General features: G+C 38.6%; 3 protein-coding genes across 6 annotated transcripts in view; 2 read left to right on the top strand and 1 right to left on the bottom strand.

The window, feature by feature from the left end:
- Positions 1 to 4,885: 4,885 nt before the first annotated feature.
- LOC143178390 (SREBP regulating gene protein) lies at positions 4,886 to 6,497 on the top strand. Its single transcript, XM_076377020.1, has 5 exons — positions 4,886 to 5,038; positions 5,231 to 5,422; positions 5,486 to 5,710; positions 5,792 to 6,004; positions 6,075 to 6,497. The coding sequence occupies exons 2-5, from the start codon at positions 5,315 to 5,317 to the stop codon at positions 6,495 to 6,497; spliced, it is 969 nt and encodes a 322-aa protein (XP_076233135.1). The 5' UTR covers positions 4,886 to 5,038; positions 5,231 to 5,314.
- LOC143178389 (phytanoyl-CoA dioxygenase, peroxisomal-like) lies at positions 6,029 to 9,904 on the bottom strand. Of its 3 annotated transcripts, none has more exons than XM_076377019.1 (7): positions 9,787 to 9,904; positions 7,844 to 8,013; positions 7,295 to 7,531; positions 6,973 to 7,180; positions 6,742 to 6,903; positions 6,516 to 6,671; positions 6,029 to 6,238 (listed from the first exon to the last, which is right to left on the bottom strand). In XM_076377019.1, the coding sequence occupies exons 2-6, from the start codon at positions 7,975 to 7,977 to the stop codon at positions 6,531 to 6,533; spliced, it is 882 nt and encodes a 293-aa protein (XP_076233134.1). In that variant the 5' UTR covers positions 7,978 to 8,013; positions 9,787 to 9,904; the 3' UTR covers positions 6,029 to 6,238; positions 6,516 to 6,530. The 3 variants fall into 3 exon arrangements, with proteins under 3 accessions (XP_076233134.1, XP_076233133.1, XP_076233132.1); XM_076377018.1 differs by lacking the exon at positions 9,787 to 9,904 and adding an exon at positions 8,828 to 9,066; XM_076377017.1 differs by lacking the exon at positions 9,787 to 9,904 and adding an exon at positions 8,101 to 8,227.
- A 418-nt stretch (positions 9,905 to 10,322) lies between these two features.
- LOC143178387 (uncharacterized) overlaps positions 10,323 to 20,673 on the top strand; it is a 34,772-nt gene continuing 24,421 nt past the window's right edge. Inside the window, exon 1 of one of the 2 annotated variants that reach the window (XM_076377013.1) lies at positions 10,323 to 10,497. The gene's annotated coding sequence lies outside the window, so the exon portion shown is untranslated. The remainder of the gene's footprint in view (positions 10,498 to 20,673) is intronic. The other variant, XM_076377014.1, reaches the window with a different exon arrangement.

The raw sequence follows: 20,673 nt of genomic DNA on the forward strand, positions 1-20,673 counted from the left end.
AAACTTTTTTGGAAGAGGCTAAAGGGCAAAGTTATCCCTGCGACATTATCGTGAATGTCACAAAATGCGAATACAATTTTTCAAAATTCAGCTAAAGTCATGGCTGGATGATAAATATTTTTAATGTTTTTGGTAGACTCTTAATAAAGGATGAATCAGTGCTGATTAGAATTTTGCGTAAGAGCCACATATCTATTAAAGATAGATGGAAAGAAACAAATCACGAACTCGACAGCTTCACAAGTGAAGTGTCTACTACCACCATTTTTAAATTACTTAACATTATCTACTAGAAAATTTTTATAACAACTTGCAATTATCCAAATATGAAGAATAAAATAATTTGTACTCTAAACGCTCGATATTACGCAATTTCAGCACAATGACGTCAATCAAGTAATTATAACTGTAATAGTGTGCAAATGCAGAACCCCTAAAGCACTATTATAATACGAATAAAGTGCTGTGAAGGTCAGATATGATGAATCATACAAAAGAAAATAAGAGGCACAATGGTATCATAGTGCTGAAATCAATGCGAAAAGTCGCTCGAGCGTTAAATCACTCAATATGCATTGCGTGAACAAGTGAACCCCTTGGTATAGCGCTGTTTTGTTCTAAAGTAACACCTTATTGTGAGAAAAATTCGATTGATCGAACCTGTTACTTCTTCGCAAAGAAAGAAAAAAGTAGGAAAATACCACTACAATTTTTTTTCGACGGAATAATGTTGCTTTAAGTTCTTATTTTATTTTGCTGACTGAAAAATCAGGAAATTTGACGCACTGTGGTAAAAATATTTTTGGCATCAGCAAACAGCTATAATGGTCGTAATGCGAAGCCAATCGAGTGTCTTCAAAAGAAAAAGAATGCTTATACAACAGAGTACGCATTTTTATATAATTTATAAAATAAGAAAAAATGTATCTAACCTGATTTTATAAAAACTATGAATTTTTACCGCGGTATACAATACAAACTCACGGCACGGGATCGGACGTAAACAAGTTATTTATTCAGAAATGTCTCAAAGTCAAGGTCTGATTACAAATATACAAACTTTGGAGGTCAAGAGGTGAAATCATTGGCAAAAAAGGTTTAAAGTATATTTACGAAAGAGTAAAATTATTGTATTAAGGGATAAAAAATCGAATGTCTTTTGACAAGAGGCTCTTGCGAAACACCAGATGTCCTTTAGAGGTACAATGTTCCTCAAGAACTTTCTCTTTGAAATAAAGTACTAGCTATGGGAAAGCATATGTCGACCAGTTGAACGAACCCAAACTGTAGGCGCCATAAAGTGTCTGTTTCAAACCTTAGGGGGCAAGTGCAGTTGTATCTGCTATTTTTCTGTATTGAATTTCACTACAGAAATGTCTCGCCGACTAACGAAACTGCAATATTGTAGTGCTAGAAAACTATAAGTGGAAAGTTCCTGGACACTTGACCCCCTGTGTTAAGTAATTTTCTTAGACTCCTTATCTCTTGGAGCCAGACTCTACTTCTTGAAGAACTGAAGAGCATCCTTGAATTTTTGAGAAAACCCAATCAAAAGCGTCTACTTAAACTACACAACATTCTTGTTTCATTCATAATTTTAAGGACAATATTCTATATCTTCTATTGCTGTTAGATTTCTGCATCCCCGTCTCCCTTCCAATAAACTCGAGAGTAAGAAACGAAAGTCACTAAGATAAGATAAAGATACAATGGAAGCTATTGGAGTATCTTACATAATTTAAAACAAGGAAAAGTGGAAAAAATCAATCTGAGAAAAAGTAATAAATTTTAGAAAAACAGCAATTTTTAGCAGGTGTTATTTCGTAGAAACTTTTCAACTCCGAAATGCAATTTTAATTACAGATTCGCTGACGGAAGGCAGCGCGTTATTGTGTTTTATAAATCGTTAAAATTTAGAAAATATCTATTAAACAAAATTGTAATAAAAAACATTCATTTTTGCAATAATGAATAAAAATTTCAGTGCTGCGTGTAGGGTGATGAGTGATCATTCTTTAGATACAATATTTAAGGTTCGACTGCAAACGATACTTATATGTGCACAAAAGTTTACGAATCGTGACTAAAAATAAAATAACTAAAAATGTGAATTTGTACTATTAAAAAAAGTTGTGTGTATTTTTAATTCTACTGCTATACTTAAATAAAAACATGATTACTATAAAAAAATATCTTACTACGGTCAAACACATTCCATAATAATTTGTTTGTACCCCAAATTGAAAAATAGGGCATTTTGACTAAATATTCTACACGTTTGAAAAAACCTGCTACACTCTTCCAATCACAACGCACGCGCATGCACGTATTTTTTCTACACAAAAATTCGATAAAACGAACGCAACAGAATATATCAAACCGATCAACGCTGTATTACTATGGAACGCGATTAGTTTACAAATAACACGCGAATAAAAACAGTTCCCTCGTGAAGTATTTATACATTCCCATAATACTATCGTAAACTCTGCCTATTCCAAGAAGGAGAACGAATTCACACTTGACCGACAAGGTATCATAACATTCGGCTGGCTTGGCGACGTATGTTCTGTGTATACCTATCACGGTTTACCTCTAACAAAATAAGCACTTCTATCAACTTATACCAACGTCGATAACGCAAAATATCGCACGATTTTAATTATTATTTCTACGTCTATTGAACAGTAAAAATATATTTTACTTCTGTCTTTTAATCAAACGAAGCACGACTATCGAAATAATGTTTAGATACAGTTTCAAAAATATTTTAGAATAAGAAATTAGAAAATATAATAGCTAAAACGATTTCGGACATTTTTAAATACAAATCTACACTATCTATGCGGTAATCTAACATACTTTCGCTAATTGTAAGACCTTCAAATAAAAGATACGCAACTGAAAGTATAGAATTTGAATTGATCCCCAAGTCAAGAACTACTTTACGTTAATATTAAAAAAATTTCTCGCCATTTCTTTTCACGCTCCACGTGAAACTGCCATTGGCTCAAAAAGTCACCTCGTAATCTTTCGCAATTCATTATCGTTCAAAAAGCTAGAGATTTCTCAATTAAAATGAATACCTTGCGTACTACACGTCTGCATCTCGCACAAATGCCTAACGTTTGCAGCGGGACCTTTTTCTGTATCCACAGGAATGAACGCTTCAAACACCTTACGATCCTGTGCCCCGATTTATTCGAGCTGCCCCCGCAGCAGCACCTCGACGTCGCGTCCTGGCGCGCGCTCTCATACACGTCACTATCAACTATCTTCGGCATTTCTAACGCTACCTGTTGCTTGGCGTCTCCTCCTGTAGACTGACTGCACTAGCCGATGGCTAAGAAACCCCTCATACCTTGGTGGGGATGCGTCGCCCTCGCGGGGTGACTCTGGCCCCTAATTGGTCGCATTTTTGCCGACGTCGGCTACTAGCGGCAAACAAAGATGCTAGATACGCCGTCAGCGACGATTCAAATGCTGCTCGAAGATGTTTTCATCCCACAATCCCACGAAATTCATTAGCGCCGGAGAGGGGCTATGTATCGTGTTACCGTTTCCGTTTCGCGAAGGGTACTAGATTACGCTGAGGCTCGCAGCGCATTCCACCGATCCTTGATGAATCTTGCTAGTGTGAAACTCGAATGGAATTATAATATGGATGGAAATAATTCTTGGATCGAGGCTGGAAGAATAGAGAGTGATGTTTTAGCTTTGAAATTGAATTTCGAAGGGAGGGTTTGATGATAAGTTTAAGAGGATATTTTTGCGATATCTAACCTTTTCCTTTTCTTCTTTTTTTTGTAAAGAAATGTGGGTAATGAAGATGTTGAAGAGAGAACGCTGAGGAAAGTGGAAGTCTATTTTTCGTGATGTTGTTCTTTTAGAAATTTTGTAAAGTAATTGAAATAAAGTATACGATCAAAGTTGCAAACCTGTCGCGCTTTCTTATCACACGCACTGGTGTCGATAGGCGTAGCATCAGCCATCTAGTGGTAGTACTCATAAAATCAATTGCTCCCCCGATTTATATTAATATATTACTTTTTTATGACACGATTTGTTAAATGAACTATATTTGTAAATATTATGGAGGCGTATCTTGCTCATGGTAAATGAATGACATAAACGTGTAATTATTCTACAGAAAGACGAGAGATTAGTTTCTACATTGATCTAAAATACAATCAATTATTATCGGCATTCAATACTTAATGATCCGATTCTTCCTTCTGGTATTATAGTGGGAACAATCATGAGCACTAAGTGGTTTTGGCAGTGTATTTCCCCCCTAGTCACAAGTGACCTGGTTTCAAGGATAAATTTGGTTACAGATGGTGTGTTTATAGGAGTCAACCTGACCAGGTGGTCCTGATTGGGCTGGTGACCCTTGGCATACCTGATTGCAGCAATAAACCAATAAATCCTGTCTTTAGGGGGGGATGCAGTCATAATACCATAAAACTGTTGATGAACTTAATAATTACACTGGCACATGTTTCACTGCCATTAACCGAATCTAACGGAGTGTCCCATTTTTATTTTCCTTCCTAGCGAGATGAATAACAGATAAAATAATGATAATCAGAACGGTTAAAAAGACAGCCAAAGATAATATCCATTGCGTTCTTCCAAACGTCATCGCGTATATTTTTTATTCTCCACTTGGTTTCTACGTTTTTTTCGATTTTTTGTATCGCGCACGACATTATGTTTATTTAAAACGAGTGAAGTTGACTATGTTTGGGAGTTAATTGTTTGTTTATGGTATCGTATCATGCATGATATTGAATTTGTGTCGATACACATTTAATTTGATAGGTAGCGACATCTATCATATCGAATTAAGAAACTCTAACGTCGAGTAACCATGTCGGAAAGGTCAACGCACCTTGTGTATCATTCCACACACATTCGGTAACGAAACTGCAATAAATTTTTAATTAACGAAACCTCGGCCTGTCCTATCGGATGTGTGACTGATTGACAAAAAATTTCACATTGCAGTCATTAAGTTATTTACGCGCAAAAATCGGTAAGCGCTTCTCGAAATGTGCGATTGTCAGAAGGACAACATAACCTCTCTCCCTTTCCTTTTCCTATTATCCTTTATCTGTTTCTATTGGATTAATCATAATCTGATAGATTATTATATTTTATGACGCATTGCATTTTCAATCGCATACAGAGTTATCAAGAAAATGAATGAAGAACTTTTTGTTATTAGTCGTGTTACGATCATGCGCTGGGATACAAACCAGGAATTTAATGCTGATTAAAATCAGGAAAGCAAATCGTGAAAAGTGGAAGGATGCCGAGTTGTGGCAGTCTGTTTAGAATTATTAGACGACGCCTTGTACTTGGTCTAATTTTTGCTTTGTCTCTTACTTACTGCACTTTCTCACTCTTCCGCAATGAGGTAAATTAAGAAACACTGATACTCAATCATAACAGTAACTATAGCAAACTCTTTTACCCGCAGCAAAAGAAAATAGCTTTGGATAATGATCTTGATACTATGATGATGAATGACAACAATGATGACCTAATCTCTGATGATGAAACATTGTCAGAACAATTAAAAGTATCTGGTAAACCACTATGGCAGACAGGTGACCAAGATGCAAATGATAATGCATTAAATATAGATGCAATGTTGAATTTAAATGACACTGACACAACAACTCCTTGTCGTAACTCTGTACAGGTACATCAAGCATGCTTAAACTGTATCGGACTTTAGTACTATATCTAGAACTGACTTATTAATATCCTGCTACTTCATTAGGGCAAAGTTTTGATAGTAGATGAGCGAGGTATTGTGTGTGCCAGACACGATATACTGCCAAATGGTTGCTGTAGTCTAGAGCAAAAGGATTCAGGAAAAAATGATGAAGCAACTACAATCAAGAGAGAGAGGTATAGTTGCAAAACGTGCAATACCCAGGGATGCTGTGCAATTTACGAGTACTGTGTCTCCTGTTGTCTTCAACCTGGCAAGGTAATATTCAATTTTTCCTCAATCTGACTTTTAGAATAACAATATATTAATTCCCATGTTTTATTAACAGCAAGTAAAAGGAAGAAAGGACATACTATTAGGCCTCCTCAGGGATAACCATAAGGTATATAGGAATCAAGATGCAGTGAAGAAGCGTCTTCGCAATCTGGACCGCTTTCAAGTCTGCTTGGCTGCGTGTCGTACCTCCAGTGCGAGCGTCCGCCACGAGAATACCTACAAAGATCCACATTCTAAGCACTGTTATACCCTCCAGTCGCCATACACGCATAAAAAAACTCGTCGTGATGTTAATTCACCCAATAATAATGGCGACAACTCTGTTGTCGTTGCATCTTTTTCTGTCATGCCGTTACTTACCCCTCTCTCTTCCTCCTACCCACTCATCCATTCAAATAACAATAGATTTCTAATACCATGTAAATATCAGGCCCTAATGTCACTAAACTACTACTCCCACGTACGACCACCATGAAATACAAATCAACTTTACCTTGTACAGCCTTTTTCACAGAGCCGATTGAATACCGCGTACCAAACGAAATTTGAATTTCCATATGTCGTTGTAGGAGATCTCAGCACCAGGGTATCGTTTGCGTGCTACCTCTATGACTTCATCATGGATTTTAGCTTGCACACCTTTGCTCGCCTAGTCGTTTTGATAACACATATTGCGATGAAAGTCTTGCAATCGTAGGGTCAAATAATTGATTACTTACGTCGACGTAGGTGCAGTCAGTCGACCCGTAGTGGCAAGAAATAGCTCGTCTCGTTCTGGTTGATGTGTTCACGCCAGATCCATGGATCAATAGTGGATGGAAAAACACCGTGTCTCCTGGTTGCATCTCCAGGTGCACCCATTTTGTCGACTCGGGTACATTCTACACAATGATAAGGGAAAAGATCGAATATCGTGGTCTAAAGTCAGTGGAGAATACTCAAATCCTTACCAGGATGCCATGATAGAATTTGTTGACGGTACCAGGTTTTGATCCAGGAGGATAGTCGTGTTCAAACAAGTAATCGAGCCTGTGCGAGCCAGGGGACACGTAGAGGCAACCATTCTCGCGAGTACAGGGTTCTATGGCAGTCCACGCTGCTACTATTAAGTCAGCTGGTCGGTATGGGAAATAGTATAAATCCTGGTGGGGTGGGTGCCTGAAAAAGTATTCTACTTTGAAGGTCGTTTTCAAGGTGTTTATAATACGAGTAGAATTATATTCTACATCTAATTATTTCTATCAATTAAAAATAAAATGAGATCTTCGTTACTTGGTGGAGCCAGAGCCTATGTCAGGTGGTTTGGCAATCAGCATATTGTGTATAGCCATTATGTTGGGACCAGTAAATACCTCCACTATGTCGAGAAGCTGCTTGTTTTCGATGTATTCGAGAAAGACCTCATCGTGACTTAAATCTTGTATTTTATTAACTGACTGTTTGTCCTGTACGTCGTACATCACAATCATTCCAGTGCGTGGAACTTTACCTGCGACGATGTCGTCGAATCTGAAAGGATGGTTGACCATGAAGACCGTCTTGCAAGTAGAATCGTGTAAATTATTGATCATGAATGAACTATTAGTTAGAGTTAGATACAGGACAATTTGGATTGGTACTGCTTGACAGTATGATTAATAATTTAAATTCTGGGTTTATGTTACCGCTGAATTATTAATGCAATGATATGTAACTTGTTTATGCATGCACTGACTGCAGATGATAAATTGTACCAATAATGTTGGATATGAATATTATTTATTATTCGTATACATTTAATATGCAATTGGTTCTTTAATAGTAAATTTTTTTTTTCAATACCTCTTGTTACACTTATCGAGCACACTTTGGGGTACTACACGAGGGATCACTATAAAGCCATTCTTTTCATAGAATACTCGCTGAATCATCGTCAAGCTCTTTACGTTCTTTGTGTAACGAAGATTAGGTATCATCTTGGCTGCTTGTCTTTTTCTGCTCACTGATGTAATCTGGAACAATCGAAATTTAAAGTATTAGTTAGCAAATCTAATATAACTTACAAAGTGCTTCGCCTGTCTGAACTCTTTGCCACTCACATAAAACTGGATACAAAATATATTGGTTTCCCCTAAAGATTTTACAGACTTTGTTACTTTTATTGTTAAGAGGTGCAGGGATTGCATTCATTGCACCCTTGGCTGGCAAAGATTTCTTCCAATGAGCCTTCGCCAGCACTTTCGAGTCAGACGTGGTAAACATGTTTGCCTGCGGTCGTACTATCTTTTTGTGGTAACTACATCCTAGATCAGGCTGAAACTACTTCGTTCGACTATGTGTAACTTCCTCTTCAGTTCGAATTCAGCCATCCTTGAGGCGTTATTTGACAAGTGAATACATTAATTCCGCCGATTTCACCACGACAAGTTTAGAATAGAGGCAAGTATTTAATTTATGTAAAGTGTGAACACAATTCTCTTATGGCCAATGATTGTCACATTTTCTCTCGTTTATATGATAATTTATGGTATAGACTATCATCTTCATACGCTTTTAAACAGTATATGAGATAGACAAGAGGAGATCTTTATCGTTTATGAATGCTATATATTCGAAATCGATTGAGAAATAGTATAACAGTGTCTATCAGACACTATCATCAATAACAGAAGCACTATGTACCCCAATCTCGATAACTTTAGAATTCCATTTATTATTTTGAACTTCTTTCCGAAATCAATCTTCCTACCAATCTATTACTAAATTTTTCCTCAAAAAGGAAACTCCACGAAATGGGTAATCCGATCAGCTTACAAAACAACTTACAATTCCGAAAATGTCATCTGTAGTGTATTGGCAAACGAGAAGGAAACTCCTTTATGGTTGCCCGAGTTGGAGCTCTCGACAGACCCAGAAAATCGAAGCACTAGGGGTAGGATATTCGATGCAACGGCTAGTCTCATTTCGATAACTTTTCCAAACCCTCCTTCCTTCGTCCATGCCGCAGGAAACCATAATGTCGCGAAAACAATTAGTTAATGGGAGATGCACCAAGTTTACGCTGCGATCGAGTTACTCTGAATAATGTCGGAGCATTTTAAACTTCCGTCGATTGAGCTAGATCAAGCTATTGTGTTGGGGCTTCCTCGAATTATTTGGTACTCGTTAAGAGTTGGAAAAGACTCTTTATCACCGTGGCTCAAATTCAATTAGTTGGATAAATAGGGATTCAGAGAATCTTGCATTGGCTTTTCTACGGAACGATATTAACTCTTATTTTATACCTAATATATTGGTGCAATTTATGGCAAAGCATAAGATTTTGCATGGTGGAAGGATTGAAAAATTTGGGAAAATTTGAAAATTTGAATATTTAAAAATTTGAATATTTGAAAATTTAAAAATTTGAATATTTGAAAATTTAAAAATTTGAATATTTGAATATTTTTACTAGTGCTTATCGCAACGAACTTGACAGACATAACATAAAACGAGAAACACAGCATGAAACTGGTATTGCAATTAAAAAATATGAAATTGATTTCGATATAACTTCGATATAACTCCTATTTGAAAGAAGATTATCTTCTTCGTACGATTCCCCTTAGAGAGCAAGCAATCCATAAAAGCAGAGGTAATTTCATACCTACTTCTTATCAGCAGAAAGAAGGAAATAAAAATTTCTCAATATTTCTAATTTCACAAATAATCTACTTTCCCAATATAACAAATTTCAACTACCCCTTCACCATAAAATACAAATCCCTTTCGAATCAAACCCTCACCTGAAGCTCCAATAAAAAGCTCAACAGGGATCCCAGAATTCATCTACAGCATCTCAAATCGCAACACTCATTTTTCATCTCTCTTCACAAACACTCTGAAAAAGTCCGCACACGTTCTATCTGCGATGCCCTGAGCAAGGGTTAATCGAGGATCGATCTCCCTCGCGATCCAAGGGATCGAGGGACAGCTGCTCCGTTGCGCGCGTCGCCGCCGTCGCGACGCTTCGCGCCGACGTCGTTCTCGTATTCGCTCCCTCTCTCTCTCTCCCTCGTTTTCCCTCCGTTCGTCCTCGTCTTTCTTTCCCCGGCGCTCGTTGGATCCAGCACGTGGCATCAAAGGGAAGATATACAGCGGGGTGGTCGCTCTTCCCAGCCAAACGGCGACGACCCTCGCCCGTTATCGCTCGCTCTCGCGCGCGCGATTTCGAGAAATCCGACGGAGGCGTCGTTGATCACCGCTACTTGCTCGCTACTTCTTCGCCTCGCTTCTTTCCTCGTGTCGGCCAAAATCCGCGCGGAGAATCTCTGAACTTGCCGAAGCCTCGTCGTGATAATCGTCGTAATTAAGTACTGTGAGTCATCGTGAACTCGTTATGTCATCGTGAAAAAGAAGCACAAAGAAGGAAGATTCAAGGAAGGTGGACAATCTTCTGGAGGAGAGCCGCGGGCATGGGAACTGGGGAGATCTGAGCGATGCTATGGAGTCTCGGGGTGAGAATGATCATTCTTGATCCCTTTTCTGTGTTCATGCTTGTCTGATGAAGAAAGATTCTTATGTTGTATGGAATCGAGCGTTCAAGTGTCTTTATTTTTTATTAGAGCTGTAGAATTCTCGAGAGGAATTGGATGGTTCCTCGGTTTGTAGCGTGAGTTTCTTTTTTTATTTCGCCCCTGATTATTTGAAGAAAGAAGCTCCGCTGTTCGAATTTGTGTGGTTTGTTTGGAGTGTCTCGATGTATGTTACTCGAAAGAATTCAACGCGATGATTTCTCTTCCCACTGTTCTTTTTTTATTTTTGGATGTGCTTCTGGAACGAAGTAGACGTGGCGAACGCCAGTGTTGTTTTTACACTGGTGGAAGGGAAGATCGACTTGCGTGGCTATTTTTTTTTACATAATTGATGCGTTTCCTTGCATTCGTGTAATTTTTTGATGCTAGAAGTTTGCGGCGGGAAGTTTGTTCTTCCAAAGTATTGATAATCAAGTTGGTATTGTGAGTCTGGAGCTATACTATATACACCTTTGTGGCGGTAGATTTATTGTAACAGGGTTGTAAATTGATGGTCTATTTTGTAACTCGGATGTCGTTACGTGAACTTGTAGTTTTGCTAAGAACTTTCGCGTTTAAATCCTTTTTCTCTCTAGAGGCTACCACGAAGAGTAATAAATAAGATGTTCCAAACGTATACTGTGTTTCCTTTTGTTCCTGGGTGTACCTCTTTTAATCTTTTTAATTCTTTATTTTTTTTTGTAGTTAAAGTTTCTTTTTCTTTTATTTAAATACCCCTGGTTTTCCATCTTTTCTTCTTTTTTAAATAATTTCAATTCTTTGCTTTTTATTTTCTTTACATGCACTTTTTTTTCAACTGTCGTTGTTTGTAGAATTGCAGTTGCTCCGGGTGCGGGTTCTTGTTATCACTATATTGTTTTTGCAAACAATACACGCAATTCTGCCCTCTTCCCTCTCGTTTTTAATACTTTCACACCTACTTTCTTCCTCTCTCTGTTACACTTTACAACACCACTACTAGTTTTGCTATCACTGTCATTCCTGACGCCTACCGCTACTGTGACTGTATCATATTTCTACAAACAATAGTAGTACCTTTCTCTTCTCTATGTTTCCCACGTTGCATATCTTTTACAGAAACAATTCCTAATTACAGTTCCAACTAAATAAACCAAGATTAACTGACTGCAAGTAGGAAACACTATCACAGAATTATCTCAAGAATTAAGAACAACACTAATTCATCAACACAGTATCTTCGTTATAGCCTCACACCCTATGCTAATAAGTTCCCAAGAACCACCTTTTCAAATCCAACTTCGTTCACTTCTATTTTACTCAAGGCATAATCCAGAGCGTAGCCAAGCTAATCTGCTTCAAGTGTCTCCAAATTATGACAAACCTAATAACCAGCTCGCAGCACAGGTCTCTCTTATCCAAACGTATTTCCTTTCATCAGCGAAAGGAACTCGAACTCCATCAAGAAATCCGCCTCGAGGCCAGTTGAACGGTTTCCACGACGACCTTTTTCCCTTTGTGGTTTCCCGCGAGATCGATCTCGCGGTATTGAAGAAGGTGTCGGGAAAAACGTCCGCGGACGCTGGATCGATTCGTTTCGACGAGTGCCCGTTTGTGTTTCCGCGCTCGCGGGAATGGAAATGAGTTTACGGAGCCGTGGCAGACAAAATCGATGTACATCGCGTTAATAATACACGGGCAAGGTCTACAACCTTTCGCGAATAAGCGCCGATGTAAAGACGCTCCTCTCCTTCTTTCAATTCCCATTCCCCCCTTATGTCCCTCGCGCTTATCAACCACAAGAACGTCGACGAGGGAGCGCGGTTGGACTCGAATCCTCTGCTTTGCATTTAAATTCCTCACGATCTACACTTCTTCTCAGTGATGAAACGTGTGGGGAAGATTGTTAGTGGGGGATCTCGCGAAAATGAATTGCGTTCGATGTTTCGACGACGGTGGATCAATTGCTGGCACAGTTGACTTCGACTGAATGGAGCTTCGGATCAATTTGCTTCGCTTTGGAGCCCCGTCTGTGACGACTGCGAGTTTCTTTTTTTATCTTGGCTATGATATTCTCTGGTAACGTGATCGTCTAGTAGTCTAGTTTATTGAGGGTTCGCAGGAAGAGGATGATTCAGCTGTGCTTGGCTGGCTTTGAGTGTGGATGTTTATTAAGTTATGAAGAAAGATAACTTATATTAGAAAAATGTAGTTATATTATTTTAGGAAAAGGTTCATTTGTAAGAAAACCATGAGCTATACATTTTTGATTAAAAATTACCTGTCTTGTTATCCTCTAAAATCATTCACTGTTTTCTTTACCAACTCAATTGCTGCTTTACATTTTAGATTAAACCGAAGCAGTTGCGTGGTTCAGCTGACTACATTAAACATTCCATCTGATAACCATAATTTAGTCGACATGAGAATATACTTACCCCTCGACAGAAAACACAGAGTATTTCATATTTCAGATCAGTTTTAGCTAATTAATTTCGCTCTAAAATTCTAATCAGTATTTCTTCCACTTAATTTATCTATAAATTTCACATCTCAAGTTTAATATTCATCTCATCCACTGCAAAAATATTTGAACTAAACCTGAGCCAGTACCTATCCCCGAAATAATTAATACAAGTCCTGCTATAGACAAATATCCTTTTTCATTCTACGTCGCGTGTGATGAGGTCACTTGATGAACGATGGACAGTCGTCAGTCTCTTCTCCCGTCGTGGAAGGAATAAATTACAGAGTGGTAGCGGTTCGTTGTCGCGGGCGCGACGCAGCGGCTCGATAAAATAGAAAAATGTGGGAATACCACGCGTGCAAATCGCGTTGGTCGATGCACCGCAACGATGCCAATGCGGGATTATCGCTGTCGCTTCTTGTGTCCACGTTTTATGGCGTTACCTTTATTTTAAGTGCGACCTTTACGATACTATAGGCAGAACACCTATGCATCCAGTATTTTGCAAATACAAAGGCGAGATCTTGCTCTTGATAAAGATTTTCACGCTGGTCGCTAGAGTAACACTGCTAACGTGCTACGTTAGTCGAGCAATTGAAAAAATACGCGGATTTTTAAATGAACGCTTTTCCACCAGGGGGAAAACTTTTCCAAGGCTCACGAACTTTCCGAATTTAACTCGGCAAACATCGAACTTTCAGGCTTCTCTTTCTGCGTGCCGCAAATTAAATTTTAAAAAGCAATTATTCGCATCGCAAGATTCCATATTTATCGCTCCTTCGAGGCTGTTCAGGCAAATGGAGCCACTCTTTAAAACGAGTTTTCGCTCCATTAAGTATATGTATTTACGTGGAAGTCTTCCAAAAATCGACCTACCATTTCACAACTTTTTTTTGCAACATATCCGTGTACTATCCATTAAGCGAACTTTGTAGCTGAAAGATCCTACAGAGGACACATACTCATCTGCCATAAGAGACAATTTTTTTAAAAAATATATTGCTGACCTTAATAATCTCCATATCAATTTAAGTAATCCATGCGTAACACATTTCTGAAAAGCTGCAAATGGCTACTGCAAATTTCCCCAAATGCAAGGGGACAATTATTCCATCTAAATGCATCGGGATTATTACTCTTTTTCAAATAAATAAAAAAAAATTCTTCTTGATCTATTTCCTTTTTTTAAAGAATTTTCTTTTTACCTCGAATTTATCACTTTTCATCACTGTCAAATTATAATTCTCGCAAAGGGCCCGCTCTGAAAGCCACCACTAACAGGTGAAATTGCGCCGAGGTTTGTGGACAGTCGCCTCGTTACCAAACACTCGCGAGCTTGTTTGCTCCAGGGGTGGAAAAGCTCGCGTGTCCCGTGAACGAACCACGACGCGTATCCGCTCGTCGTAAGAGCTTCCTGACGCGAGGAGACAGAAGAACGCGGGTGGCAAAGAGGCGACAGCGTGCAAGTGTGTGTCCATGTGTGTGCACGGGGACTCCAGTTGGCTCGGATACAGAACAAACTACTTGGCCAGACACTCGGGCACCTTACTCCCGATAAGGGACGACGTCTGCTGAGACCCGCAGTCGCGCCAGATCCGCTTGGAAAAATTTTCAATCTTTTTTGCCGCGGATTCTGTCGTTTTCGATTTCACCATGATAATGTATCAAACTGGAATGTTGACTTCTGTAGAGTCGATGGGATTTACAGCTTCCGATTTGTAGATCTTTCTAACTCGATTAAGGAGGGACGAAGATCCTTGGGTGAACGTAGAATTAATCTCTGTTTGCAGTTCACTACTGTGCGCTTTTCCAGGCGCTGCGTGCTACCATAGAAACATGACAGTCTTTGATCCTGCAACTTTGGGCTGTTTGAGTTCGGTCAGTACGCTGTAGCTTTGAGTGGCTTTTCGTTCCATTGTAACTCTGTGAAAGTTTGCAGGTTGGGTTCACTACAGTTTAATCTTTCTATATCAGCGCGGGTTTTGGAACCTATCACTTCACCGCTGGACCTTGCGTTCTTTGATCATCTGTTTTTCCTGATTTTCTGTAGCATTGTATTCTAACTATCTGTGGAGGGATTTGTTTGTTTTGTCTCTGCAACTTCCAGAGCAGTTTGTGTCTGCGATGGTCTCTCTGTGTCTCTACTTTCTCCACATTTCTCCCTGAAAAATCAGAATCCCAATTCCAAACATCTCATCCCCTAATTCCGACAATTATCACTGGCAAACAGGTGAGCAAGCAGTCGTATCGATTCAGCTAATTCACACAAACGATTCGCAAATGGGCTAGCCAAATATCAATCAACGCGCGAATCGCGGGAATCAATGCGCTCCCTCGATATGCGATCCAGTCACGTTCCTATCGCGCCGACGTTCCTGGGCTCCTCTGGTTAGAGATCGTCGATGTGGATCGATTCCTCGGCTACTTATCTCCTTCCCCGCCCTCGATTCATCGAAGGAGTAGGGTTAAGGGTCGAATTGGAGAAACGAATGAGTTGAAGTATAGGTGTAACGTGGTCTGCACTCAATCTCTCTGGACTGAGGACGAACCCAAGGTGGACAGGGGCTTGTAACGTCTCCAACCTACCCCAGAAATTTATCTCAGCTAGTGGACGTAAAATTCCGAATGGTCAGGCTGGATGTGCTCGCCTGAATCGGAGGAACAGGATTTCCATTTGACTCGTGTTTCTCGGGAAAACAGAGATTGATGTAAGATTGAGGGTGTGTCAGTAGTTTTTGGGAGATTTATTTGAGAACGTTTTGGGGATTTTGTGATTTCGATGAAACTCTGTTTGAAGCGATAGAAGAGATATTTGGTGAAAATGTATCTCAGATTTTATTGGCAGTATCTTGTAGTCTTAATTCTGGAGACCCAAAAGATTCTTCTTAACTCTTTAATTCTCACTTAATATGCTTCTTTTATAGTGGTGTTAATAATTATAAGGTTAACTGAAAGTCAAGAGTAAGTTATTTGTAATATTTCACTTTCAGAGCTTGAAATACACCATTATAATGCTCACGATTTTACAGGAACGCAGCTTTATTTTTCTTACGCGTCGCGCCATTCTTATTCTACTCTACTGAATTCCACGTCTGAGCAGAGAAAACAAATCAGAGAGAGTTATGTACCAACTTAAACTAGTGTGGTTTATAAAAACTGAAGATATAATCGTTTCTATCGCCAATACTAGGTCTTTGATACAGTTATCTGAACATTTTCAAGACTATGCAGTTCTGAATTGTTTTGAAACGATCGTAAAATTAAAATAGACTCGAATATCATGGAAGTGTTGAGGTCTCCGGAAGCTTTGAAAGCTTTTGCTATTCTCTCTGTAACTGTCACAACTTGTTAAAAACTTCCTACACGAAACAGTAACTTCTGTTTCATTCGGAACAGTACATACCGCTAGCACTAGAAACTATTTCCATTTTCATAGCACCTACTTTAAGCAAAAGTTTGCATTCCTTATGAATATTTTAATACTATAATTATACATTCCCCAAAATCAAATGATTCATAAGTTTCTGGATCACTATCCAAGAGGTCTAAAAATTCAACCAAAACAACTGGACATCTCACAGCTTCAAATATAAAAATAGAACTCGAAGTGGGCGTAGAATTAATCAAAGAAGAGGATCATCGACGCGACGCTAAATTTCTCTCGTGGGAAATTCACGACCACCATTTCTTCGAGTCGAAGCACGAGTTGTTCGAGCCATGAAGAAAGGACTCATTCAGCGAGTTGTCATTAGGATCCCCGACGAATTTGACCAAGGGAGAGTTCAATAAACGCGTCTGGCAGCGCGTAAAGAGTAATTTACTCGTCTGGCCGCGTCAGTCAATCGATGTCGCCCCGATTAAACAGAATTTCGCTGTTGCCTGTTAGGAGTGTGCATTCACGAGTGTTGAAAGGGAACACCGCTACCACGTAGACCGCAGCAACCGTGCCAAGGTCAGTCCAGAGAATCCAAGAAGAGTTCTTGCGTCGATTCGTTCGATTTCTTCGGCCAGGTGCATCGATCTCTGCTTTTCTCTTTAAACCTTTTGACAGAGGACAACTGTAGCAACGTTGTGTCATTTTATACTGCAGTTTCCTTCATTTGGTATCGCTTGAGAATTGTATAGATAGTTGGTGGTCGTGTAGAATATGCAAAGTTTTGGTAAAGGGTGTGGATAGCTTTAAAAATAATTTTCTTAATATTAGTAAAAGAAAATTAGAGTTAACGTTTTATTCTACTATTCTCCTGATCTTTTCTTTAATTTGAAGCATTTTTTAAAAATACTTAGGATGTCTGATTGTTGAACCTTATTTTTTAGCAGACTCTAGCAAACTCAGGGTCATAGAAGTACTAAAGTTCGATCTGGTAGTAGCTAGAAGTCTCAGAAGTGTACTCGAGTAGTCTTCAATCACACGCCATATTTCACTGACTGTATGAGGCACAGGATGACTATTTCTCATTTTATGAGTCAGTTATGACTCACCAAAGTGTTTGACTGGTAATTATTCTAGTCGTTATACAATTTAGAAGTATTACTCATCAGTTAGCTAAGGGTTTACAGAAAGTTAATTATGGAGCTAAGGAGATTATCTTCATCTTTAAACTAAATACTGGAATATTCTCTATTTTGTGATACCACAAGGAATACAAAGCTTGTATCTTTTGCACGGCTAGCTTAACGAAACTGGGACACTATGGAATCGATACGTCAGTCGTTGACCAGTTTCGATTCGCTATTCCAATCAATAACTATGGTCTTGAAGAATCAAAAATTGTAGTTTAGAATCGAGATACAGATCAGTGGTTTCAGAAAATGAGATTGCTTGAGAGCGTGTGCTTTTTGTGTAATTTGATGTCGAACAGTTTTCATGGCTAGACGGATATGTCACGCCAGGCGACGATGGTTATCGACTGCTGCGATGACATTTATGTTCCCCCTTGTCTCCACGCTTCCTTCATTTCTGTAGGTTTCGAAGAACTTTCTATTTTCATCCATCCAAATTATAGGTCTTTTATCTTCAATCAAATTTCTGATCCTCGTAATACCTATTTTACTTAGATTGAAGCCTTTAATAATTAAGATCTCTAACTTTTTAATTCTTGAATTTGGACGAGAAGGAGTATAAGCTGTAAGAATTATGGAAATGGATTTTGGACTGTTAGCTGTTCAACTTCTAAATTATTAAAGATTTTCTAACAGACTGCTCCAGAAAGCGTCAAGTGTTCTTCACCATTCAGTGAACAGTTGCGAAGAGTTAACCCCGTTTGAGGGGCTGAATAAAGAGCGCCTCTTAAAGTGCAATACACTTGTTGAAGCTAGCGTTCGTGACAGGAAAACTCAGTTACCAATTATTTCCCTCTTTAGACTTCGTGAGCAAGATGACATTTCGAAAATTTTGGGAAGCTGTTATCAATAAATGTCTTTCTTAATTTCATTGTGAGAGTTCTACGAGAACATGGAAGAATTCATTTTTTTCAGAAAGAATTTTATTTTTTGTTCGAAGTATAAGTAGAGAAACAAAGAGTCTTAATTTTTTCATTGGCTCTAAGGACCCAGCAAAATGTCAAGGAATGGCTTAAATGACTTTATATGGTAAGAGCATGGTGTGGAATAAATTTCTCTTCGACGTCATTCTTTTCATCGATGCTTTTCCCCGGTGAAGTGCGTCTTTTCATTTCTTACTCGATGGCTCTTAAAAAATGACCTTCAAAGATAACTTTTTTCCATGTTACTTACATTTGAAAAATGTTTAAATCATATAGCCTATTCTTTTATGTACAATATTTTTGTATAGAAACAAAAAACGATTTCGATCAAATCGGAGAACAAAAGATCAAAAAATGTCAGTTTAGATTTTATACGTATTCAGATCGTGTTTGTAGCAGCACTGTCAACGTAATATTCACTGGCAGCACTCTGATGCATTAAAATATCAATCAATCATCAGAACTTATGGAAGAATAAACAGAAACCTTTTTAGAAATGCATTAAAAAAAATTAATAATCAACTGTGAAAGTCCTGCACGATCGATTTACTGTACTACAAAAGAATTACTTAAAGTACAATTACATACAGACGTTACTAGGAAACTAAAATCGTTTCTACTAAATCTCTACTTGTAACTCATTCTAACTAAAACAAGAAATAATAAATTCGTTCTCAGTCCATTATCTGACTATTTAAAAAGCCCTTTCCACCTCTTCATTAACATTCTATTTCCATCATTATTCTACCGCAGATCTCAATTGCTCTCTTTCATAAAATTACACTTCAAATTAATTGAAAATGTCATCACCGCTTCCTGTTTAATTGACAGTTCAATCGCGAGTCAAATTCTTCGAAAACAAATTTCATTGAAGTTTCCCTGGAAGCTATTCCACTTTGGGTCTCATTTTCTCACTGGTACGTATTCAAGAAATATCCAGTCAAGATAGTTGCAAGCACGATCAACGCGCAAGCAATGTACGCAACGAAGTGAATACAGAAGTTGCGAACGAGTTGCCTCAGGTTCAAATTTGCACACCCCGCGTTATTTTCTCGGTCGCACGCTCCCCTTCCCTGCACCTTCATTCCATCGACGTTGGTGCCTACGATGAGGTAGCTTTAAACAAGCTTTCTAGTAGTTTACTAGAAGTCTTTCATTTTTTTTAGGAGCAAAATCCGCGATGGATCGCTCCAAGTTTTCGCGTTTCGCTCGACAACCTCTTTTTCCTGGATCAACGATGACGACAGTAGTTGAGTCTTCGAACGTCAACTTCCGGTTTTCGCCTCGCGTATCATCTTGCACCGCAGAATCCCCCTGTTTCGCCACTTTTTTTCTCTGATCCTCCCCTGATTTCTTTTCTGCTCCATCGATAAAGAAACATTACCTAACATGTAGATACAGGAGGGCGTAAATTTATCGCGCCACCGAAACTTCGTTCAGGAAGCACGACGAAGAAATTTGATAAAAGTTATAGCAACGACCTGGAGCTGGATGCAAGCCAAACGATACTCTTCGCTTCTTTTCAGCGACGTCAGTTTTGTCGCTCGACGCCGTTCGTCCGCTTCTTTCAGCGTTTCCTTCACCGTCCTCCGCTGTAACGGAGTTACGGCAATTTTATTAATTTGTCGGTCGTGCTTTTCATTACGTAAGGAATCGTTGACGCGGAAAAATAAAATGCTCTTCTTCTTGCTTACTCCCCCCATCCTTCCTGTCGACCCCTTTTCGACTTGTATCGTTGCTGAGATTGCTTATCGAAGAAGCGAATGAGCTATGTCCTCGTTTTTATCAAGCAAATGACGGCTTGCCTTTACGCGTGAACACCTTTTATGCAATACTCTGTTTGATCAATTCTTATAAAAATGGAAGGTTTTCAGTACAAAAAGGGTTCAGGGGGATGTGACAGAGATTTGGTGATGTGAGATTGGTGATAACGTAGAATAGTGAAATTTTGTGAAAGATAAGATGTTTACAAATTCTCAAATATTCAAATATTCAAATATTCAAATATTCAAATTTTTGAATATTCAAATTTTTGAATTTTCGAATTTTCGAATTTTCGAATTTTTGAATTTTTGAATTTTTGAATTTTTGAATTTTCAGTTAATTAAATACTTCCCACCCTTTTGTAAACCGTATGCACTCCTAAATCTCGATTCCTTCCCCTCCACACTCCACAACTTATCAAAC

Source organism: Calliopsis andreniformis, chromosome 4 (assembly GCF_051401765.1).
Source record: "Calliopsis andreniformis isolate RMS-2024a chromosome 4, iyCalAndr_principal, whole genome shotgun sequence".
NCBI classification, from domain to species: Eukaryota; Metazoa; Arthropoda; class Insecta; order Hymenoptera; family Andrenidae; genus Calliopsis; species Calliopsis andreniformis.

What these genes read in the sequence shown, in the direction of transcription:
- LOC143178390 (XM_076377020.1), top strand. Translation starts at nt 5,315, where the DNA reads ATGCCGAGTTGTGGCAGTCTGTTTAGAATTATTAGACGACGCCTTGTA. An exon ending in CTTGTCGTAACTCTGTACAG is followed by an intron (nt 5,711 to 5,791) that starts GTACATCAAGCA and finishes CTACTTCATTAG; the next exon opens with GGCAAAGTTTTGATAGTAGA. An exon ending in GTTGTCTTCAACCTGGCAAG is followed by an intron (nt 6,005 to 6,074) that starts GTAATATTCAAT and finishes TTTTATTAACAG; the next exon opens with CAAGTAAAAGGAAGAAAGGA.
- LOC143178389 (XM_076377017.1), bottom strand. Translation starts at nt 8,187, where the DNA reads ATGCAATCCCTGCACCTCTTAACAATAAAAGTAACAAAGTCTGTAAAA. An exon ending in TATTTTGTATCCAGTTTTAT is followed by an intron (nt 8,014 to 8,100) that starts GTGAGTGGCAAA and finishes CGATTGTTCCAG; the next exon opens with ATTACATCAGTGAGCAGAAA. An exon ending in ATAGGCTCTGGCTCCACCAA is followed by an intron (nt 7,181 to 7,294) that starts GTAACGAAGATC and finishes ATACTTTTTCAG; the next exon opens with GCACCCACCCCACCAGGATT.